At 38.0% G+C, this 25928-nt stretch overlaps 1 protein-coding gene across 1 annotated transcript in view; it reads right to left on the reverse strand.

Annotated features, from left to right (window-relative positions):
* Positions 1-4718: 4718 nt before the first annotated feature.
* Positions 4719-25928, reverse strand: part of ANKRD31 (ankyrin repeat domain 31) — a 62139-nt gene continuing 40929 nt past the window's right edge. The window contains 4 exon segments of the mRNA XM_058824186.1: positions 4719-4870; positions 18632-18728; positions 19310-19450; positions 22741-23800. Coding sequence (XP_058680169.1) covers positions 4719-4870; positions 18632-18728; positions 19310-19450; positions 22741-23800 — 1450 coding nt within the window.

The following is a 25928-nucleotide window of genomic DNA, read 5'->3' on the forward strand; positions in this document are numbered from 1 at the left end:
ACAAAGTGCACTTGGCAAATTTGAACACAGCTACATGAACATTCTGAACGATTTACTGGGAAACGAAAAAATGCCAACATCACAGCAACCCCGATTCCCCTTACCAAACCTTATTTTAAGTTGGTGTAACTGTTGATAATGGAGAGAAGGTTACGAGGCTACGACATCTGAGTACACCGCTTACCAGCCGGGCTGCGGGCAGGTGGGTGCCCCGGTTCCGGACCCCCGCACCCTCTTACTGAGACGCAAAATCCCCCCGTAACTAACTTTAAGACAAACAGCACCTCCTTACCGGAGCTCTCCCGCAGCACCGGCACGACCCTCCTCCTGCCGCTCGGTCCGCCTCCAGCGCCGCGCCCGGCCCGGCGCTCTCTACCCCGCTCAGCGCCGCCCGCTGCGCCCCCGCGGAGTCGCACACTGCCGCCCTTTCTTCCTTCTCCTCCCAAGCTCCGCCGCCACGGCCGAACATCCAAATTTGCGCCTACAACGAAGCCGCCGGGAGCAGGGCGGGAGCTGCTGCCGCCCCAGCGCCGCTCCGCCAAGTTAGCGCTCAGCTTGGCGGGCCGGGACGTCTCGTTGCCGCTGTCCCGGGACTTGCCCGCCGGTCGCGCACTCACCCGAGCGGATCGCGGCCGTCCCGGGCCGGCGCCCTGCTCGGCTCGAAGGGGCGCTCTTGTGTGCGCGCGGCGTGTGTTGGGTGTGCGGCACAGCATTTTCCTCCATGACGTGAAGGAAAAAAGAAGGGCAGCCGCCCGCCCCGAAACCTGGCAGGCAGCAGGAGGAGGACGAGTGGGAGGTGACGGTGAGGTCCCCGCCAGCACCTGGGAGCGGGAGGAACCCGCCGCCTGCACGCCGCCCCTCCGGCAAACGCGGCACCGACTTCCCCACGACTCCTCATCGGGGGCGGAGCGGCCGAGGAGCTTCCCAAACCCTACAGCCGGCTCGACCGGGCGGCAAGACAGGGCTGGGTCTGGGCTGGGGACGAGTCCCCGGCCCAGGCTCCTTGTCCTCGTCTCGGCTGCCCCGGGAGCGCACAGCTGTGGAGAGGGAGGGACTGCTGCGGTCCCAGGTGGGCACCAGGCGCGGCAATAGCCGCAGCTCTGAGCTAATAAGCTGCACCCTGGCATTAAGTCTCTGTTTTATAGCAGGTTGGTTGGGGACGTTTTATTGTTTTTATTTAATAGTAAAATAACCTGCCGCTGCCCTGGAATACTGCAGATGCCCAACCACATCCAGGATAAGGCCGGTGCTTTAAGGTCAGGCCGCGCTGTTGGCTTTGCTCGCAGAGAGCCTCGGGCCCTTGGTGCACCGGCTCGGTGAGAAATGTGGAAGACGCCACAGCACCGGAGAGCATCTGTCTGCTGCTGTAGCGCTGACCCTGCAGCTGGGCACCGCTGTGACAGCTCAGCTTACGGCTGGTAATTGCATAAGCCACTGTGACCAAGTTATATGTAACTGGGTGTTGGCGCTCTCTCCGCAGAAATGCGTAAGTGAAATCGGAAGGCCACAGATGCTGGAAAACTCACCTGTGGATTACTCCGCAACACCTGTATTAGTGTAAGTGGTAAAACCTCCTGCTACAGACAAAGCCAAAGCTTTGTTTTAATAAAAACAAACAAACACCCCAACAAAAAAACCCACATCCATAAAAAACATAGAGATACAAAAGTCACATTAAAAGTTATTTGAATCCTGTTCCAAAGTCTCATTCCCTAGAAATGTTTTCATCCCTTCCTGTGTCATGTTTCTCTTGATATGGCCATAACTTAGCACTTCAAATGTCAGATCACCCACATCATTTCCTACCCAACTAGCTAAGTAATAACTGGTGATAAGAATAAAGGGCCCAAGTCTCATGTAGGCAGTTGCTCAATCTATTGATTTGAACAGAGTATTTTCCTCCAGTTTTGTATTAAGGTTTGAATACCAGAAAAAAATCTTTATGTCATCATGACAAAACACTTGCCAACTACAACTGCTTCAAGAATTTATCCAAACTCCTATGGCAACATTATTCATCACTCTCCCTCCCCCTTAGCTGTATTTCCACCATCAAAAACCCAAGCAGTATTGCCTTAGAGTACTGTAAATACCTTTCACAAGCTGGCTTTCATTCCCATTATTCTCTTCCCTGACCTGCTCTGCTTTGCTTGGCAAGAAGGTGCAATGTTTTGTGTTGATCCTCTGCTTAGAATGACTTTAGCTCTCCCTGCACCTGCCTTTACTTTTTTCCTCTTCTCCATGTGTTTCCCTTGCTTACAGAGTTTCATGACCTCTGACCTGTTACTCAGGAGGTCACACTGGTTCCTGCTGGCCTTAAAATCGATGGATCCTGTGTTATATTCTCTGCCTCCCAGCTGCTTCTCTTCCTCTTAACTCATTCTTTTGTTTTGAATCTTGCAGTCTTCCTTACTGGTATTAATCTCTCCACTGATTTTTTTTAATTTCATGTCAGCAATAACTAAATAAATAATTATGTGGAAATATGAATCTGAATTTTTGGCTTTTTGCATCACCTTTTTATCCTTTTATTCCCCGTGTGAATATTAACAGCAGTGAGAATGCCAGGAGTTTTGTCTTACTATTTGCATTTTATATTCTTTTTTACTTTAGCTTGCACCTTCTGTGCTAATTCACAGCCTAGGAGTGGAGAAGAGGTCTACTAAATAAAAGAACTGAATTGTGAAAGCAGCAGAAGGGGCTGGGAAGGGGACCTGCCACTTGTGAGTAGAAGCTTTGTAACTGCTGCAGTTAGCATCACTAATAGCTGCCCATCTTTGACCAGTGACAACCACTGATATTTTTATGCAAAGGTACACTTAAAAAGCATAAATTTAACCTGAGAAAACATGACGGTTTAAGTTTTTTCTCTCTTCATGGATCTTTATATTAAAATCAAAGGACTCCAGCAGGGAAATTAGAGAATATTCACAGTTTTAAGATTTGGGGAGCAGAATCCTACGTTTGTTAGTCATATTAAGCCATATGTTGTCAAACTAATGCCTTTCTCAAGACGCTTATATACAACTAAGAACTGAAAAAAGCCTCAGTGGTAGATTAGTTTTACATACAGCATCTGTAAGAGACGGTGGTTTTCATGTATCACTTTGCATTTCTACCTCTTTGCTCAGCTTGCTCATTTAATTTTCTGTCACTGTATCTTAGGATTGCCTTAGGTCATGTAATCATATTAATATAATAGACCAAAATAGTGCTGTCAAATTCTCCTGGGTTTTGTACATTAATTTTATTAGACATCTTGCAACAAAGAAAAAATGTCAAACAAACATGTAATTCAGAGGTAATTTTAATAGTCAAATACCTTTTACTTTTCAGTGAAAACACAGTATTTGAATAAGCACTTCCTTTGAAACAATATGCCTTCAGGTTTGTTTTGCTGCTGCAGTTGTGAGAACACTCCATTTTCTTTCTTTGTGAAACTGACTTTACAAAATACCTGTCACTCAGCAGCTTTTACCTTTTCTGACTTCCAGGCCACTGGCATTTCTTTATTCTTTACAGCCCATTAGGCTACGACTGCTCATGCATCCTAGGGCATAGTACTAGCTCTCTGCACATCAGACTCCTCTCACTTCTCTAAACCAACTTCTGTTTAAGACAGTAATCAGATCTTTGCAGAAGAGCTCTTCACACTCCAAAATAGCTTGCTGACAGTATGTATTAACAGGAGATACTTCCCATCCTATTCACTGGAGTTAGAAGTAGCAAGTACTATTATTCCATCTCTTCTTATAATCCAAAGAACAAAAGAGCAAGAATATCACTTGAATGCAAATAACTCTCTTAACAGTCAAAACTGTTACAAATATGCTGCTAAAGCAGATTCAAACATTGTAAAATTAAAATAAAAGAAATCCCTCAGAGATTGGGATGAATATCTGAGATGCTGTTACCTGGAAAAATTAGTGTTCCACAAACAGGCTAATTGCATTTCCTGTCATATGCCAGCACATTTTCTGCCTATCAGAGAGATTTGGCTGGAACATGAATGGAATTCTCCTGAGCACTTCCAACAGCTAAGATTTGTCTTTAAACCTCTCTGAGCACTTTTTCCCCTTCTCAAATTTATATATATATAATATATATATGTGTGTGTGTGTGTGTGTGTGTGTGTATATATATATATATATATATATACACCACATAAAGCAAAGCTGATGATGATTTCCAAGGCTGCTCATCTTGATTTTTTGCCTAACCTAACAATTTATGTTACTACACACAATGCACTGCCATTTCTGACAGCACATGCTCAGCTACAGCAGTTCCAGGTTTAGGTGTAAGAAGTGACTGTGAGTGCTGATGTCTGTCTGTTTCTGTCCTGCCCCATCAAGCACGGGCAGTTACTTTAATCTGAAATTAAAACTTAACTTTAAAAAGTTCAACTTAAAAAGTTCAACGTAAAAGTAATCAGCCTGGAATGTAATTCACAATGAGCATCAGTGTGTAAATCCTATCTATTTCCCCATTTCTTAATCTTGCAGTGCAAGAGTAAATATTACTCAGTTCTATACAGTTATCTTTGCCTGCTACTTAGTACTTCCCTGTTCCTCACTTACCCAAACAAATTTTCCATCATCCCAAGTGCTGGACAAATGATTTATCAAAATGACAGCAGCAAAGTACTTAGTTCTAAAAGCTCAAATGTTTACTTTTAAGTGATGGCAAAGAAAAATTCATTAACATGCAAGAAGTCTTTAGAATCCAAAATCTTTGCATTCCTTGTAGAAATTCCAGTGCTTTTCCATTGCAGAGCATGGTAGAAACTCCTCTTTATGTGCCATTACTATCTCATGGAATTGAAGAAAATGTGTCAGGCTTTCCACTGAGTTGAACTGGACAGATGACCCTGTTAAAAATGAATGCAAATGATTAATGGAAAGCAGTCACTGGCACTATTACCTAAAAAGGTATTTGTAGTTTGTCAGAACCTTGCAAGTCTTAGTGATCCCAAAGAATCTGTAATGTGCCCCAGGAATCTTGTGGCGTAAGACTTAGGACGTCTTACCAGTATGTCTCACTCAGACCAAGTGCTCAATGAGACAAGGGCCACTACTACATCTCCTGGTGCCCAGCCTAGGAAGCTAGCCATCTCAGACATCTCCAGTTATATAATAGGAAAATGCAGTTGCTCTTCAGTACTGCTTGAATTTCATGTATTATATCTACAAAGAGGCATGTTCATTGTACTTTCCCAAAATAAGGAATCTCTCACAGAAAATGCCTGTCCTGAAACAACTTTATGAAAAGATATAAAGTGCAGACATGTACAGAAGAAACTGCAGGACTGAACATAAGTATTTTCAATATCTGAGTATCTGCTGGACTGAATTAACTATTGCAATGCATAAATTTAAAGCACTTTTGTCAGTACAGGAGAAGGTGAACTTTTCTCACTGTTAAAAAACACTAACAAAGTAACATTGTAAAGATCCACCAGTGAGAAATATTAGAAGACATTGATCCATAACACTACAGATTCCAAAATGCACTCAGAGCTTCAGATTTCAGAGTTACTTGCTTTCATACTTTTTCATCTCCACTTTTTCCCTTCAGCATCCTTGCACAAAGTAATACAGCTTCTGAGCTGCCACAATCAGTCCAATACAGAAAACTGCCAGTGAGGGCACAACCGTTACACACAGCAGATGGTGTCAAGAGAGAGAAGTCTCATGAAAGTGGAGATGGTTTTTGTTTAAAAAACCCAACAAAAACCGACAACAAAACCAAAACAACAAACAGCAACAAAATATTGTGTCCAAACAACATTCAAGTGTCCTCAAGAAGCAAACCAGGATACTTATTTCAGGATTATTAGATCAGTCAAGATAAATCCTTGTCAAGAGGCACAGAAAACATGTTTGGAGCTACACCAGTTGGCCAGTTAACTTGTACTTATTACTGGGCTATCTTTCTTTGTTACTACCACTTTTCATTTCTGTCATCTACACCAATTCAAAGAAGCAAAATAAACTCACTGAATGGACATCAGTGGTGCCAGTGCTAAAACAAACAGTGCAGGTGCTACACCTTTTAATTCCATGTCTTGGTGACGATTTCCCTACCATTTCCTGAGTTCCAGGAGCACACCACCCAAAGCCAGCCAAGTAGCAAATTGCTACTAGAAGAGAGAGGTTGGTGTTCAGAGGTGCAAATAGAGTCTTGTGTGTCTTACAAGCTCAGTGCATGTTCAGTACACATAACACAGTACATAATGGAATAAAATGTACGATCTGATATCTGGAATATATTTAAGTATCACTGACTGCGACCAAGATGGCCAGGCTGCACACCAGACCTATGTGGAAAGTTACATCACAACACTCCTCACGCTTATGAAGCAGCAGTCAGTCACACCAGAAGAAGCCAACTTACACACTCCTTTAAAAGTGATGTTGTAAAGGTACAAGGAATGCTTGGATAAAAAAATCACTAAATAGTTTGAAAGACAACTTCAGGTAAAAATGATCTTAAAGTATGCCGGGAATTTTTTAAAAAGAAAATAAACTGGCAGAAACTGAGATGAAACATTTTCATTAATACTGAGTATACAATGGCATGATAGGCATGATTTCTGCTCTAGTTGAAAAAATGCTCTTTTTTTGTTCTGAAATGTCCACATTTTGTATGTAAGTAGAATAAAATTCTTAGCAAAGCCTGTAACTAATTTAACATCCTGTATTGATAGATCATAATTAGAGAAAAGATGCTATTTTCTTACTTTGGAAAGGCTCTTCTCTGTACTGCAATGATTTAACTTACTGACTAAAAATTCTCAACTCAAATGTGAATTGTAAGAGAGATAAGACCAAATACATATATTGAAGTCACCTTTTTGAGCAGCAGATAACAGCTTTCTTTGTTGATTCCTTTGTGTCAAATTTATGTTTTGCCTACTGGATTAACATTTTGTCGATTGAACATCATATTCCACCATAAGTACTTTACCTAAGTGAACAATTAACATATCTAATCTCTGTATTCTCCACTTCTCAGTAATTTTAGATAACAGTCAGCATCTAGCAAAACCACAGTAATTTATACATCCTAAAGCTGCCTTTCTCAGTTCTGACACCAGTGTTTGATTAAAAAGTTTCTATATCCACAGATAGTAATTTTCCCATGTAGGTATGAATCAGTATTTTGGTTCCTGTGTTTCTTCCTCTGACACCAATGAGTTCTTTTCCTTTGCATTTTTCTTTCTCAAGTCTTTCTCCCCTTTCTCTCTCCCTTTGCTACTATATTTAATCTTCTGATACCCACTTTGATGTTTTCTTCCTGCACTTTGCTGACTTTAACTCTAATCCCCTTAAAAAAGACTGGCAGTTTAGAGGCTGTAAGCAGCCAAGGAAGGTTCCTATACTGTTACCCAAAACTCAGTGCCTCAGGTACAGAAGCAGACTTAGTAAATTTAGACACACAAGCAGGGCCCTTCTCTGCTTTTCCACCCTTGCTGTCCTATTCTGTCAGTCTTCTATCATCTTCAGGAACAGCAAGATAAAGTATCAATATCAGAATGAGAGGTTTTCTTCCATAAATATGGGGAAAACACGTTATCTCTTGACAGCTTTTCCATCCTGCTTATCAATATCCCTTCTGTCTTTGAAAGCATCCATTTTAGTCTTAGAGTTTTGAAACCACTCTAAATATTTTCAACTTGTGTTTCCATTTTGTTGCATCTCTAGCAGTCCTTGTCTGCTGTGGCTGTTATGAATCTGAAAATTGTACTTAAGGAGAATTTCCATTAATGGCAACTACACAAATGTCAGACTATAATCTCCAGTTGCATAAGCATTAGTCAGTGAAGAGAAAATTGTCACTTCCATGCAGTCACCATTTTCTGATCATTCAAATAGCTCCTGAAAGATCAGGCCTTAAAAATCCCACTAACATCTACCTTATTTTTCCCAAGCAAGAAAGTACAGAAAGTATCCAAAAAATGGGTTATGTATTTTACAATTATCTTACTGGTGTAAATTATCTGTAAAATAATTTAAATGCTCTTGCAGTTTAGTCAACATATTTGAGTAAATTTACAAGCATCAGTAAATCAAGTTTAAATGCTTCTATAAAACACCTAATGATGATTACCAGATCTGAGGGAAAGATGAACTGATTTGCAGTATCTGGCAAAGCCACAGGAGACTTTATTCTTTTGAGACTCAAAAGGATCTGGTTCAGAACAACTAGCCTAGACACAGGCTACAAATGCATAAACAAAGAGAAGATCTAAGAACAACACACTTAAAGGTGACAGCATTTGATCTAAACTGCCACAGCGGAACATTAATAGAAGAAAAATCTGTCTTAAGTGCTTTCAAGTTTCTTAGGCCTTATCCACACTCCTCTCAAGAACTTAGAAAAGATCAGTCACAACCCAAGAGTTCCAACATGCACTGTCTATTCAGACCAAGTAAGGCCTCAGAAATGACAGCCAGCAGTTCCTATAAACAATATTTTTGGGCCTTCTGAATCTTTAAATAAAGGTTGCTATTGGACTGAGGCACAATAGTTCTGCCCATGCTAGTGATAATTTTGAAAATAACTTTTCTTTTGGATTAAGTGTTCCCATTACCTATTACACTGAACCTGGACACTAAAACCTGGATTAACACCTGAAATTTAATAACTAAGCTGAAAAGTTCACCAGGGCAGTTCAACATGGTACTGGTTCACTATATTCTACAATTATTCAGGAAGAAGAAGAAATCTCAGTTACAGGATTATGAGCTTTTGTCTAGTTTAGACCAAAACTAAAGCTTTCGTATGCATTTTTTCCCTTTAACCCAGACACATGGCCTGGTACGTATAGCTGTTTTTTCTCCTAAGATTGGAATATATCAGTGGTTTCGGTTACAGGCACATCAAGAACTTATTTCACTTAATATTCTCCTGAGACTTGACTGAAAGCAAGTAACTGCCTTTTGTGTTCTTAAGGTTTTTAAAAATTGGTATTCATGATCTATCAAATGGAAAGAAAAGCTGGTCAAGACCTGGTATTTTGGAAAAACAGATGTGTGTGGACAGATTGCCATTCTAACACCAGAACTTTATCTTACAAAACACAATATTTTCCCAATAATTTAATATTTTTTTTCCTCTAAATGCATTCACTTTTTTCAGGTCTCCCCAGAGTTCTTGATTCACTTCACATGATATAGATGTCAATTCTTTTTTTCGCTTGTAAATGCTGGACTCCACATTTGTCCTTACAAACCAATCAGTAAGGAGACATCTTCTTCTAATGAACAGATCAATCATATCAGTCAGACACCTAAAGTTAAAGTGGTGTCCATCCACTACAAGATACAGGCTAGCAGGAATTATGACTACCTGCATTTTGATCCTTTGTGTTCATCTCCATCCCAATGCTGAAAGTATCTTTTCCCCAATAATTAATCTATCAAGTGACCTAAATCATGCACACTGCATTTTACAGAAAAAAAATCAAAGGTTATTTATAGCATCATAGTAATAAATAAATAATTTCAGTTTGGAAGCTCCTTAATGGACTATAATGACCAGGTCATTCACAGAACAGCTATAACAGTTTCAGAAAGACATAGAGCACCTCTTGATAGTACCTTAGCTTATGGTTTCTTTCTTCACACATCATCCATGACTCATCATGGATGATCTATAGGTTCAGTTCACCATCTGCCTATAACTGAAATCTGTATAGCAGTAGTGTGGAATTTAATTCATATTTTCACAATTCATTACTTTATTCCATTCCTTCTAGATAAAATTGTGTATTTGAGGAAGAAACACTACTTTCTCCACTCAATAAAGGATAGTATTCCTCAGAAGTTCAAGGTGTGTTTATGTATCCAATGATATTGGCAAAAGCAATGTCATAAAGCAGAAAAAATATTAGGTGTTTAGAATGATTCTTTTTTCTAACTGCTCCATAACAGTGGCCTTTCTTGTTGTACTGTGTCTGCATAGTAAAAGGACTTGCAGGTATGATTAGAGACCAAGTATTCATGCCTTTTATTCTAAAGCATCAGTTTCAATGTTTATGCTGAATTCTTAAATTATGTTTCATATGGTAGAAAGTATTATTCCCACAAATGAACCTAAAGATGTTATGCTTTTTCAAGACACACAGTTAATAGTTCATCTGTTTCTAAATGTCTGAAAAATGTACAACAGAAATACTGCTTTATAGGCTTCTTTAGAGCATTACCCAGATAAGTGATACGAATATATTATTTTTCATTAACCTTATGCATACATCATGTTCTGATATAGTAACTGTTTTTTTCCCTACATATCCTGGGGTATGTGGCTGTTACACAGTAACAAATGCTTATTATGTGACATATACTGAATTATTATTTTTCAGGTACCTTGGATTGGTGCATCATGATATTGTTACATTATTCATTTAACAATACGTCAACGTCAAGTCCACCAATGTATTTTAGAAATCCAGCAATGTTTCAATAGTCTCTCAGGGACACAAAATGACAATTTACATCTTAGTAGCTCTTTTTTGCTATAGATGTAAAATGATTTTATCCCCAAAGGTGAGAGAAGTATAACTGACATACATGCCAATACTAACTGAGAACTATGCACATCCTCCCATAAAAGAATCTATCTTCAAGACTGAATTTATAAATAAGTAAAATAAGTACTTCTAAAATAAAACAGAATGGCTGGTTCAATTTCTCTTATTAAAAAAATATTTTCTATTGAAAATATTTTTACACAGCTGTCCAGATTACCTTTCAGTTTCTCAATCAAGTCCATCACCGTATTTAAATATCAATATTAATGATTTTTAACTCAACATCAACAAAATCATATACTAGTATCCATTCTTAAAAGACCCAAAGATTGCTTTAAAAATAATTGGAGGAGACTATTTCTTGGTATGACTAGGAGGATGTAGGTTTCCAACATATGATTCTTTCTTTTTAACCTATTATGTTATTGCTGTAGACTTGATTATATAATGATTCACTTGTATACTCATTCGAAAGTAAAATGGTTCTCTAAAATTATTTCTAACCATTTTAGAAAACCTGAACTTAATGTGCCAAGATAGTGCATAAAAAGTTCCAGCTCCAAACTTGGGTAATTAAAACCAGAACACTTTAAAATTCTTGCAGTTTATAGCAGACTGAAATGCAAGTTGGAAGAAACATAATACAAGTTATAAATCAAGTTTCAGTTCAGGTCAGAAAAGTGCTTTGAAAAACCAACAGCTCCTATTTTTCATGCACTGGTAAAATCTAAAGCAGCTATTTTTTAAGTTTTATGTACAACCTCAGAACAACTTCTAGAGCCTTCTCCTACACTATTATCACATGGTGATTGAAAGACTGAATTGTTTGGTTTAAAAGCTTTGTCATAACTTTGTTAAAAGTGTATTCCTGAAAAAAACATCAAACAGATAAAAAAGTGATAAAAATCAAACACTTCCGAAGATAATATCATCAGATAATCTCCTAAATATTTTCACCTCATATTATCAATGTGATGTCAAAACAGTCTGTCTTGTTTGTTTAAAGCAAAGCAGCAGGCAGAAGCCAGTGCCTCTTGAAGGCTGATGTGGCTCACACTGCCTTACATTTATTGCTTTCATAACTAAGACAAGAAAAGGCGTGCTCCAGAAGATAATCTACAACAGTTCTGTTTGTCTCAGTCTTCTCTCAGTCTCCACAGGACCACCAAAGCAGATGAAAATGCTATAGTGCACCTGATTAAGTAAGAAGATGGGTCTGTTATCAAAGGATTCTTTTACCACTTGTTCCACAAAGTAAAAAGGCCAGAAAGCCAATGTTCAAAGCGCTCAGCTAGGAGTTGGTTTTAAGTACTCTGGCTGGACTTCTCAGGAGAACATAGTTTCTGTATCAAAAAAAGGGGCAAAAGTTTTAAAAAGCAAGTTTCCCACTAGATACTGGGGAAAAATTCATCCTGAGCATGGTTAAGCATAGGAATACCCGTCCCTGAAAATATGCAGAATGTGCCTGGACAAGGCAAATTTATCTAATTTGGAAACTGGTCCTACTTTGAACAGAAAGTTGAACTGAAGACCTCCAAAGGTCCTACTGAACCTATGTTAGCCTACGATTCTGTGCAATCACAGTATCATCTGGTTTCTTCTGAAGTAATTTTCCAATGTCAGAAAAATCTGGCTTACAGGTAAGAAATGCAGACATCAGATACTTAGAATTGGTTTCCATGGCATGCAGTCCCTGATAGTTGTTTCTTCCCCTACCGTCCTCTGCCCACCCACAATTTTTGTCCCTCTGAAAAGTGATTTTGTTTTGGCTCTTGCTAGCTACATAGCTCAAGTATGAATCAATCATGTGACATTTTACTTCCTACCCTGCTGACAGTCAAAGAACAGCAGGTAGAGGATTTTGGAAAGCAAGATGAAGGAAGCCTATACCTCAGCCAAGGTATGCAGTTACTAGAAAATACTGCTTTGTAAATTCTGCAGACAGAACTGTGCACTTCTTTGTAAAGCATATAAGCACATAAAGCAAATGCCTGGAACTTTACAGTTCTGAAAAGTACTTACAAGTATTTTGTCCGTAAGCCATAAAGAAGAGAGAACAGTATAATAGTTGCACGTTGAAATCCCCCCAAGACTGAAAAATACTATGGACAGACATTTTTGTCTACAATCTCAATTTTCTTTCCAAGTACAAAATACAAAGAACATATAGTTAATCTCCCTGTCTTTTAGAGTCACATAAATGGGGACTTAGTGTAGTTGATGAATATTCTACTATAGGTAAGGAGGAAAAAGCATATATGAGATGTCAGGGTTTTGTGTTTTGTTTGTATATGGTTTGTTCACTGGGGGTTTTTAAATATTTCAAGTACTTCTCTTTCACATCACTGTTGCCATTATTAATAGTATGATAAGCTACTACTTCAATAATACCCAGTCCAAAAAATTCAGATGTACAGAATCAAGTTCCTTAAGCCATGCTATTTTTGTCAGAAATAATAAACTCGGGTTTATTACATCTTGACTTTTCAAACATTAATGTTATTCATCATCTTTTCCTGTTTTCCTTCAAAAACACGAAGAAGATAATAATAAAGTTTTCTAGTGAAAGTACTTTCTGATCTAACTGTCTAAGCCTAACCAGAACCTAGGGTTCTGATGTGGAGTACACTACAGCACAAAATATTTAATTTTACAATGGGCTAGATTTGTTGTTTGGATTATGCCACAAAGTATCTTCAACCGTTCAAATATGCATATGAGATACCTGTCCTGAAAAGTTTATAATTTAAAATATAACGGAAGACTGTTGCAAATATGCACATGCAGTGTTTTCTAGTAGCTTGATTTTACACTTGTTTAGGAGCTGACACATATAATAGCTAAGTTTCATTTATCTGGAGTGATTCATGAGGATTTAAATACTCTCCTGTTAAGTCAGCCATTTCAGCATCACAACTTTATACTGGTGTACAAGAGAGGACAACTGACTATCAAGAAAACTGAAATTGATTACCCTTCTATCATTTTCCAGGACTAGTAAAGCCCACAAAGTAAACTAGTTTAAAGCCAACTTATACAGCTGAGCTTTACCTTCAGATTTGATTTAGCACAAAGTAAAACAGCGGTGGCATGGTGTATGTGCCTAGTTCTTTGGAAACAGAACTAGAGGACAAACCAATACAGTAAAACCATCTATGGGTTATGAAACTTCTCATAGCACTTACAAAATTTCATTTAAGAGACTGATTGAAGCACTCATCCTGATATGCTTGCAAAGGAATTTCCTTCTGAAACAGGAGTTTTCTTTTTACAGTTCATTTTAAAAAAAGGTCAAACTGTGAAACTTGAGAAGCTTATATTTAGACATCCACAGAAAAGATTTGAGATTCACAAGGCAGAGATGTCAAAACTGAGATGGTAGATAATTTTTACGTATTATACTGCATATTCAGCAGCCTTTTTTCTTCAATTGACAAAGTAATTAAAGTAGGTATGAACAAAAAATTTATATATGGAACAACTGTAAATGTACAGTTTGTTAATTTTTTTTTTAATAACATGTGTCTTTAATTTTGTATTATCTCCACTGTCTGTTAATGGTTACTTTTGCTACACTATAACTCTACACTCTTGCTGTAACTGTTTCCATTCAGGACTGAGCACCTAGATGGTTGGGTGACAGTGACTTTATATGCTGTAAGACCATTATTTTGCCAAGCAGAACACAAATAGTAGGCATATTTGAGAAAATGTCAATCTGGCTGTTCATTTGTTCAGCAGAGATACATAACTTCTACAAACCATAGTCTTTGTTACTTTTCAATTAATATCAAAGAGCAATTAAATCTGGGGGTTTTGATATAAATAAATGTAGCAATCTACTACAGAATTTATTTTTTGTAACTTTACAGACCACCTTCCTCCAAATATTCTGATCTGTCATTTAAGATATGAAGCCTGTTTGCTTCTATTTAAGAAAAAAAAAGATAACAAAGCATTTTCTCCAGAGGTTTGTCAGCTTAATCCCTGCAAGGTCGCTGTAGGGCCTATGTACAGAAGCATTAAGAATTGCTTTAAAATATGGATGTATTTTTAGTTTCCAAAAACTGACAAAGACTAGATTCACTTCTGTTTTCTGTCTTACTGCCTCCCACGGCAGACCTGACTTGGCACTGTTACCCTCGCCAGTGCAGTATTATCTGGCACTGGGGTTTGAGCTGATCACTCCAGCTTTGCACTGTGGTGAGTCAGGGTCATCCCTCCATAGTGTAATCACAGGCAGTAGAGGCAAAAATACCAAATGAAGTGCAATAGGCACTGTTAAAATCATGCAAGTATTACAGACGGGGTTTGAAGTGCAATCAATGTAAAATGCAATACTGAAAACACAAAGTTACAAGCTTGGTCAACTACATAAAGGTCAAAGCATCTTCAGAAGCATTTCCACACCACCCTCTAAATTAGATTATACAAGATCATTTAGCAATGCTTATGTATCATATTTCTCCACCTAAATCCAGAAGACATTTCTCCATGCTATTTTTTTTTTGAGACATTTAACTGAGTACTCAAAATGACACAAAGTTATTTTGTTAACTACACCAAAATAGCAAAATGTTTCTAATTGTTCAATTCTAAGAGTTGACCATATTGAGCTATGAAAAACGCTGCTATTGGGTCATTTAGATCTAACCTAAACCCTCAGAAGTGTAACCATTTTTCCCCAGCACTCTTTCCCTCCCACACACAAATCAATTCCATGCCACCTACTTTTTTTTTTCCTCTCATATCTCTTGCATAGCCCTTGCATCCACCATTAGGTTTTCTAGACTGCTAAAAAAACACTCACTCATAAATTCCCTGGCAACAGCTGCTTCTCCTTCAGCACACAGCTCTCACAACTTATGTTTGTGGCAGGGATGTGGTGTTTGGCTGCGTATTACTCAGGTCAAAGCTTCCAAGAGGCTAAGCAATAGAGCCACTACCAGGATTCTGATAGTGCTGGTGGCTCCTTGTGATAAAATTCTTTCCTAGGAGCATGAAAAGATACTTCTGTTCAAGGAACAAGAAGTGTATCTTAACACTGATGGTTTAATGCACAGAGAAGTTATGTTTTTTACTTTTCTTAATTTGTTTCTTTGTATTTTCACTTAGCCTTATATCACCTAACACATGTAAGGGCAAACTTTCCTTTGCTCCTTTACCAACCCAGCAGTTGCTGCTTTAAGATGACTGGGGCTTGTTTTTTGAGGGTTTTTACATCTATATCTTCCTTGGCAAAATTGCAACAGACACCCTAAAACTCTAACTTGAAAAGTAGCCTACTAAATGTATGTGTTTCATTGCTTGCCTCAAGGAAAACAGAAACACACCATATCACATACAATCATAGAACAACTTTCCCACTTCCTTTCAGCATTCCTCCTGAGTTTAGTTTAAAATTTAATACTCCATACCTCAAATAACACTAGCATAAACCTTTCAAAACAGCTTATGGTTCAGCCATTAAGAAATCATTTGGATTCCCTTGAAAACACTCTTCTTCCATACAACTTTGGGACCTTTCATGAACTACACGTGAACAAGAGCCATTTTAATCTTTACAGGTGGATAATGGTTGTTAAAGGCAGTAAGGGATTGCCTGTGCACAACAATTGGACTAGTCATGCTGTTTTCCAAAGACTGTCTTCCTGAAATAGCAATCTGCAAAATGAATGTGCACATCATACTTACTGTAACAACTGAATAAGCTTTTATTTTAAGCCACTTTGCTGGAATTTCAATGTGAAATACCTAACACCAACATTTGCTTGACAACTTAAATCTGTTCTTCAGCTGACATCTGCTTCTGAATCCTTGTTATTCTTGGTAATTTTTAACAAACATTATGACAAGTATTGGAAAGCATGGAGGAATTCTAATGTATAAAATAACTGTTTATTCTGTTTTCCTGCATACAGATAGTCCAAGAGTACTGCTAATTTGCTTAATGTTTACTTCTCACTAAGGCTTGAATACAGTAATTCTTGCTTTCTGCTGGCATGATCCTAGGAGAGACTGAAGACTCAGACTCAAAGAAGGTACATAAAATAAAATTTAGTTAGGATTTAGATGACCAATTCCAAAATTGCAATCTCTAGTGCTTCTACTAAATACTTGCATTGGTCTGGGACTGCTTTACTTCATGGGCTCTGCAAGGTTTTTGAACTAACACCCCTAAGGTACCTAGAAGTCTGAAGCCATATAAACGTTGAAGCAACTTCTAAATCTCAACCAAGCTGAAAAACTGGACCATTTATTGTGTTAGCCACCACAGAACAGCAACTCCTTCTCTTCTCGCCAAAGGGCCTTGATTTGGTAGAGGTTCCTAAGACACTCTTCCTAAACTGGGCTGTACAAAAATTTCATTGGTAGCTGCTTCTTTCTATTCTACACCAAGATGGCTAGGTGTAGCCACTATCATATATCATTTTCTTCCCACTTCTCTATGCTCTTCATACAGTAACTCAATGAACACTGGGCCAAGGTATGGGAAGTTACAAGGACAGTGAGGGAGGAGTATTAAAAATAATAGCATTCTCCTCCAAAATTGCTCAAATTCCCAGGCCCCAATCTTCTTTTTTAACAATGCTCTGGGACACACAGAAAAAAAAAATCATTAATACAAAAAGCAAAAAAAGAAGTTTGGTTCTTTGAAAAGCAGAAAAACTTCTACTATACAATACACACAGGCCCTAAGCATATTAGAAAGATAGAAGAGTGCCTGGGCACTCTATGTCTCCAGGCAAGCAGTACAGAATAGTTCACATCCACACCAGCAAACTTTCCTCTGCTTTTGAGCAGGCTGGCTGCAGGCAAAGTGCCTGCTGGAAAAAGCACTTGGAACAAGCTAACTCATGAACTGAGCTCGGAAACCATTTGAGGGTTGTCCAATGAGCAGAACTGTACTCACAAAACAACCCTGCAGATTAATCCTCTTCTGAAACAATTTAAGGCACTGTTTAATGTCCTAGATATCTGGCCATGTAGTATCTGAAATGGAACTGAAACTGTGAACACTTTGACTTGCCCTCTCAACTTCCCATGTAAGACTAACAGTTAGGCAATTGTCTTAAATCACATATCACAAAAAACTTCCTCAAATACTCTTTTCCAGATGACCCTGGACTACCTGGGAAAAACACTTGCTGATCTTCAGACCAACTTTTTTTTGGTCAAGAATAGTTTTTCAATAAACAGATTTCTCTGTTCTAGAAGTTACAATCTTTATAATAAATTTTTCACAATACAAATAATTCAGAAGAACTAGTGAAATTTTCAAAGGCCTATCAAAAAGTTTGGAAACCAAATATAGATCTAAGTCAGTTACACCTGGTATAACTTGAAGTTAATGAAGCAAGGAAAAATAAACTCAGCCTCTGGAAGCTCTTAGCATAACCAGTAGAACACAGTAATTTGAATACCAAGTTAGCTCTTTTGAACTATTATCTTTAAATTTACTTTCAGTATGTTAAAAACAGACCAACCCTGGTATCCAGATTACATGAAATGGAGTGTCTTATCAAATTAACAGAAGCAATCCCAAAGGCCTAAAAGCTTTATGGACTCCAAGTACAACTGGCTGTCAAAGGGACTTGTTTCCCTGAGAATACATTGCTTATCAAAATTAGACTGAAGTTCTTAAGTTTGCTAAGCAGTTCTGAAAAAATTGTTCAGTGTCATCTTGTCATATCGATACACTTTGTTTCTTTTGACTATTTATTTCTAGAGAATTAAGTATCCTCCTAATTATTAGTGTTGCTTGGGCAATAGAATAAAAAAATATTAAAATGGCTTACTCAAAACTTCACTTTATAGGAAATATTCTATTATAAAATGCTACTATTTTTTTTACATAACAACCAAATAATTAGTAACTATTCCCTTCACACAACAAATTTATGGAAATGTAGTTTTTTAGACTTTTTGTACAAATTTTGGCACTACTTACATTTCAAGATTAAGATTAGTGGTAACCATATACCCAAGAAAAAAAAACTAGAAATCAATAGAGATTCTGGTCTTTAAGTCCTTTAGAAATCATTTTCTTCTGCTTTCAGTTATGAAGAATATTAGATTTTAAGAGGTACGTACCCAAAGGATTTCCTTTCTGTGCTGGTAACTCCAAGTCACTGGAAACTGACGTTTCACCAACACTAAATTTTGACAATTCTGTCCCAAGATATGTAACCTGTAAAAAGAAATCTAGATGGATAACTGATTGCTTTAATTAGTATTTTTTAGGGTTTTTTTCTGATAGGTGTAGAAACCTCACTTTCCTTTTAAAAGTGAGTTTATGCACTTGTAAACCTAATCTGCATCTGTCAAGATCAAGAAGAAATTATGCTAATTTGAATTCTAATTTTAAAAAAACCCAAGTATAATACAGCCCATCTGTAATGCCCTTTAAACTCTGCCAGTATTTTTGCAACAATCATGCATGACACCCTGATATTTCAGTAAGTTTGTTCCTTTTTGTTCAAACTACCTTTTAGTTTTTTCTATCAGTCTTAATCATCTTTAAAGCAACTCTTTCAAATTCCTTTTAACTTACAGTGTGAGCATTCCATGTTCTTTCAACATTCATGATGACTTCACTATACAACTATGTAACCACAGCACTTTCTTTGCTGCTCATTCATTAAAAGTGAGATGATATTTAAAGTTCAGGCTTGTACCCTCTTTTGTTTTAATAACAGTAAGGAGATTAGATTAGTGAAACTTGTTACAGTCATTCATTATTGCTAACTTTGGGAATCAAATCAGGCCTACCTTATTCCACACATACTTCCATGTCACAGAAATATCACTTCCTAATAGATCTTTAACCCACTGAACTGGATTCTGTAGTATTTGTCCTTTACTGGTTCTGATCTTGCCATTCTTCAAGAGTGTAGCTTTATGACTAAATTCCTAAAAAAAAATAAGAAATCATTTCAATTCATAAATTAACACATATAAGATCTTTGAAACATGAAAAACGCCAAAGAACAACACAGCTGAAAAGCTGCAGCTAATTTTGTTTTTCTCTGGAAAAAAGTTAAGTAATCTAACGCGTCTATCAAAAACTGTACAAAATAAAGATTATTTATTCCACCAGAATAGGAAGCTTTAGCCTAGCAGAAGACATATCTCCCTATGTGTGTTTGTCAGAACTGTATTCGTATTTTAGTTCCTCTTACACATAACAAGGCTTTGAATAAATTAATGTGCAACAGTGAACTCAGGCAGTTACACAAGGCAAATCTGTGCAACAAGAAACTGCTATACGAGGTAAATATATATGTCAGAGTGAAGTTTCAGCAACCAGTCAAACATAAAACATATTTGCACAAAAATTTCACTTATATCAAGGGATATGACTTACATGTTTTAGGAGGAACCTAACAGCCTTACCTTATGCAAAATTAAGGATGAACAAACTTACTGTTAATGCCTCTTTCATAATGTTAATGCAGCCCAGTTCTGCAAACATTTACACCTCTCCAGAAGCACAAGTTATAGCTGTTTATAGGTGAGTAAGTCATGGTTTTGTCATATTGGCCTCCCTTGACTAACGCAGCTAAATAATGCAACAATTAACTCTTGATGAACTCTGTTAGAACCTAGTAATGTCACTTATCATTCATAAGCTTAAACAATCCAAGTAAGAGAATGATGCACCAGAAAATACTGAACCATCTCCTACCATATCCACTGGCTTGGGGTTGCTTTAAGAATTAAACTAAGACAATTAACCCAAATATTTCAATGAGCACTCAACCAAGTTCCTGAGTTCAGAGTTTCACAACCTAGGTCTACAGTATTCAACAACTGCATTCTCCCTGCCCAAAGCTAACCTTAAGTAAGGACTATGTACCAGCTGTATGTTGTTATCAAATACATCTCTATAATGATAAAGAAGGGAAATTTACTGATCATATCTTTGCAATGCAACACACACTAGATTCTAAATTTCGAATTCTGTAGCACCATCTTCCAAGACATAAATGAGTGTCACTTTCATCCTAGTAAAGATCACTGACTCCTCTACATGCCAAACACTAGTACTTGCAGCACTGGGTTATAATTCCTTAGGATCTATGTGCACCAAGCTGCTAATACAGACAACTGTCTCGAAAAATTACAGTAAATAATGAATTTTTCATCCTTCCACTCAGTCATCTTGCAGTTCAAACAAATATTACATGTTTGTTCTTGAAAAAAAAGAAGCATGTCTCCACACCTATGATATGGTCTGATATACAGCCTTGTGACTTGCACTACCCTATGTTCAAGAATATAAGACCACACAAAATGGCAGCTCTCAGCAGAAAAACATTCCTGAGATTATAGGTGTAGGAAAAGGAGTTCTTTCTACATTAATTAAATTGGTGAGTTGGCTGAAAAGAACTTTACATATTTTATCAATATGCTCCCCTGGAAATTAACTAGCTGTGTTGGTTTTGCACAGCCTGGTTTATTGCAGCAGAGGGGGGCCACAGAGGCAGCTTCTGTGAGAAGATGCCACAAGCTTCCTCCATGTCTGGCAGAACCAATCCCTTGTGGCTCTGAGGATGGGCATGCTGCTGGGCAAGCCTGGACCAGTTACAGATGTTGGTAATGGCTCTGTATAACATATTTAAGAAGAAAAACAAAACAAAGTGAACACAGTTTTTCCTTGCCAGAGAAGAGGAGAAACAAAGTGAACACAGTTTTTCCTTGCCAGAGAAGAGGAGATGAGAACATGTGAGGGAAACAACATGGAGACTCCAAGGTCAGTGCAGAAGGAGGGCAGGAGGTGCTCCAGGCACTGGAGCTGAGATTCCTCTGCAGGCCATGGTGCAGACCATGGTGAAGCAGCTGTGCCTGCAGCCCATGGGGATCCATGGGGGATGCAGAGATTCACCAGCTGCCCGTGCTGGAGCAGGTGGATGCCTGGAGGAGGCTGTGGTCCAGGGGGAGACTCTATGGAGAGAGGGGCCCCGCTTCCAGGCTGGAGCAGCCTGTCCTTGGAGGACTGCACCCTGTGGAAGAGCGACCACTGCAGCAGTTTGGGGAGGAATGTCTGCCCGTATGACGACTCAGGTTGCAGCAGTCTGGGAGGACTGCTGCTCATCACACTGGAATGGAGAAGTTCACTGAGAACTGTGTCCTGTGGGAGGGACCACATGACTAGCAGGAAAAGGATTCCTCTCCCTGAGCAACGGAAGAAAACCTTGAGTGATGAACTGACCAAAATTCCCACAAAAATCCAGTCTCCCTGTACTGTCAGTGGGAAGGAAGGAGGGGCTGGGGGAAAAAGGTGTTTTTTAAGGGCTTATTTTTACTTCTCATTATCCTCCTCTGATTTTGTTAGCAATAAATTCTCTTTGTACATCTAAGCTGAGCCTGTTTTGCCCTTGGAGTGTTTTCTCCTGGTCCTTATTTCAACTCATGAAGCCTTCATTAAATTTTTCTCTCTCCTTTGCCCAGCTGTGGCAGGAGAGGGCAAGCGAGTGACTTTTCTGTATGTCTGGCATTTGGCCAGTGTCAAATCATGACACTAGCTCACATCTCAGAATTCACTCAACAATTCCCTCATATGCTCAATACTAAGCCAGGTCCCTAGCAGCTGTTGTGAAAATCAGCTCTTTATTTGGAGGGACGGGAAATGCTTTTGTATTAAAAGAGAGGGGTTTCTTTTTTTTTTTAATATGGTTCATACCATACTGTATGCTTACAGAATCAGCAAGCATGTAAGCAAGAAATTTTGCATGTATTCATGCCAATCACAGCACTACAAAATCCAAATGTCACATTTTTTACTTGAGGGACTTGACAGTTGTTTCTAAGAATGACATTAAGTCATAACAACAATCACATTCCTGTTCCTTGAAAATCATGTAGATTTTCATGAAAATCAATGTAGATCAGCCAAAGATTCCATTCTGGTTCTAGCCATAAGAAATATTAGCAAACTGGTAACGCAAAGTTAAACGCAAATTTTACTTATGCAATATTCTGGGTCTTAAAATTATGGGCTGACAGAAGATTTCATCCATAGAATTTTCCTTTTAAACTCATGAACAGTTATCTATAACCAATGAATAAAAATACTCACTAGTAAGTGCTGAAGAAGCAGACAAAACCATGAGAACTGCTTTTTCCTGTTTTAGTGTGGGGGGCATTTTTATTATCCACTAGTATTAATATTATTACTATTATAATTTCTCAACAATTACCTGCAGTTTGAATTCTAAAACATTTTCTCCAGGCTTTATTCTTCCCAATTCAAGCAGATCTATCCACTGATTCTTTTTCTTACTCTTCCATCCATATCTCACTTGGTTTTGTTCCCATTCCTGACTACCATAACTCTGTGAAGATTTCTCACTGATATTTGTTGGAGAGTCTGTATTTGAGGAAATATTAGTAAGCATCAGGTTGGCATTAAATGAATTCTCACTACTCTGAAAGACCATTTGCTGCAAAGTATTAGAGAAGTTCTTTGTAGATGCTAATAAAGTTTCTTGCTGTGGCTGCTGTTGCTGCTGGAAAGCTTCTTTCTTATTCACATATCTGTGCAGATCCTCATGTGAAAGAACCTGCTTGCAGTGACTGGTTGTCTGATAGACATTTTTACCCACAACAGTGCTTTGGGGTTCTACAATATTTAATGTGTTGGTCATTGAAGTGCGATTTAAAGACCTGTTTCTTTGTCCTACAATTGCTACACAATCAATGTCTTTTGGCTGTGAGCACTTTGTTTTAGCAGTGGAAACAGTAGGTTCTGAAGGCAATGTCGTCACTTCTGCAGCATTTGTCAGCTTTGATGTGTTGTCAAAGGCATATTCTCTTACTCTGTTTCCAGATGCCAAAGCATGATCAGAAGCCTCCTTGCTTGTAATTGGTTCTTTATTTGCTCCTGTTTCATCCAAGCAGATGCGTGGATGCTGGATGCATTCCTGAGCTGAAAATCTATTTTCTGAAGAGACATGTGCTTCCACTCTGTTTCCATTAGGCCTGCTGGCACCAAGCCCCATACTAAATGTTACTGTATTAGGACACATTATTTCACTAGCAGTTAAACTTTGTCCTGTATCACTTCCATGAAAAGTAACTAAGTTTGAGATTTGCTTCTCTGATGATGAATTAAATATTTTCTTTGTTTTCCTGTAATTTTTTAATTTCTGCACTAATTTTTCCTGGTTTTGGACAACAGTCAACAGGCTCTTTTGACTAGAAGCAAGGTTAACTAATTGCTTCCTTAGTGCACCTTTTTTAAATGATTCCACTGAAGCCCTATAAAAAATAAAAAATAAAGACATTGTAGTTACTGTAGATACAAAATTAAAACAGTTAATAGAAATAACAAAGAACAAGAATACATTTCAATATTTAAAATCTGCCAACATTTAAAATTTGAACAATATTTTTATCATGTATGAAGTTTAATGTTCAAATCCCAGGTCTATGAACAATGAAGTGCAGAATCCCAAAGTAGGATACAGAATTAAGATGCAGGTGGGAATTCCATAGCATTAGAATGTTAATCATCAAAACTTTGGAAATAGTCTTGCCTATACCACTCCTTAATTCACAGAATTCATACTTCTATACTACCTTTAATTCAAAGAATCAAAACTATGCCTGTAGTATATCACCAACTGCTCTGTTCTTACCACAAATCATAGTAGCACATTGAATCCCATGTCTCAAAAGTCCACTTTGGAGCCTTTTAAAACGAGTTCAGGATGAGCTCCTGAAGGATGATACTATAAGGATTTTTTTATGGTGTACACAACAAAAGATTTAATAAAGCTACCAATGTAATAATGCCGCATGACCTTTAAGTAAAGAGGACAGAACAGTTTAGGATGTTGCCTGTGTAATCTGGGAATGCTGTACCTTCATCAGACCCTGCTACCAGACTGAGCCTCCTTCCTATGAGACCCCTTCCCTGGGGGACTTTACCTCCCCTCTGCTGGAATAGAATTCTTTATTTACCCCTTTATTTACCCCTTTATTTACTTTCTTTGGTACAAGAGCCATCAACTGAGCATAACACTATTTTCTCCTAATTCTCCTTCATGAGACAAGTGGCATCACTATGACTCTAGCACCATTTTGGGAAGACAGAGAAGTAACCCAAGTTGTGGGAAATGGAACTACAGTATGGCTTGCTTTTAAGGCCACCCACTGCAGAGATGCCATGGCAGGTAACACCATACCAGTCTCAAAAGAGACAAACAGAACAAAGGTACACTAAGACTAGATGTCTCAGAACAAGGACAGAAAAAAACCAGCTTGACAGTATTGTTGCCTGTACTGTGATACTGCTTGGTATCTCATGTGCTTGGAATACATGTACCATCAACATATTAGCATAATATTAGCATATTAGTCACTAAGTAATCTATGACAACTGTGGGCTTTTACACAGGCCAGTGAGGCTTCCACGCACTTCTCTAGCAGTTTTTGTTCTGGGAAGTTTTATTGCTTTGTTGCTATACAAGTACAGAAAAAGATGCAATTGAAGAGGCAAAGAGAGTGTGACTAAAATGACAAAGTAACTTATAATACTTCTTTTTTGTAAATTTTTCTCAGGTAAAAGATATATCTTAGTACCTTAGTACAGAAGATGCTAGCACCTATATCTAAGTACAGAAAAGGAACAATATAAGTAGTATCTCTCTCTGGGCCAACTAACTGAACAACTGGAAGATAGAAAATGTGACGATGCCTATGATCTTCTATGACTTGTGTGACAAAAGTTATAAGCCAATTAATTAAAAATAAGATGTTGACTATAAAAATAATAAAAAGCAAATATAATGTGATTTGGAATACAGCTTATTACTATTGATGGATGGCTGTTATATTAGCTGCAGGATATCTGCAATACCCAGAAACATTTACCACTTCACTCTGGAACACAGACTCAATCTCAATACTAGAAAACAGACAAGTTTATGTAGCTATTAATTTTACTGTCCTTGTTTCTTAACTCAGTCACTATTTTGCCCACAAGGATGATTTGGAACTCCAACTCCTCATAAAATCATTTTTTAAAAAATTATCTGTGTAATATGTGTATCTTACATTTTATAGCTGGCAAAATGGCTTGTGACAGAAATATTTCAGTCTTTTTTCTCAACCCAACCAGCCTTTATATTTTGCCATGGGACTACCTGAAAGTTTTATGCTGCTGCTTTTACATGACCAACCAAATCCTGCCCACAAAAGCAAAAATGGAAACATCCTCATCACCTGGCCTAGAAGCATCTGTTAAATAGGATGCTACATTGTTAGGTGAGCATTCACCATATGACCAACCTTGAGTACTTCTCAGAAGGAAGTAAAAAGGGGTCTTGTGAGAGCTAGCATCATGAAGCTCCTAATTCACACAGTCCCTGTTGACATTTTAAAT

Source organism: Ammospiza caudacuta, chromosome Z, assembly GCF_027887145.1.
Source record: "Ammospiza caudacuta isolate bAmmCau1 chromosome Z, bAmmCau1.pri, whole genome shotgun sequence".
NCBI classification, from domain to species: Eukaryota; Metazoa; Chordata; class Aves; order Passeriformes; family Passerellidae; genus Ammospiza; species Ammospiza caudacuta.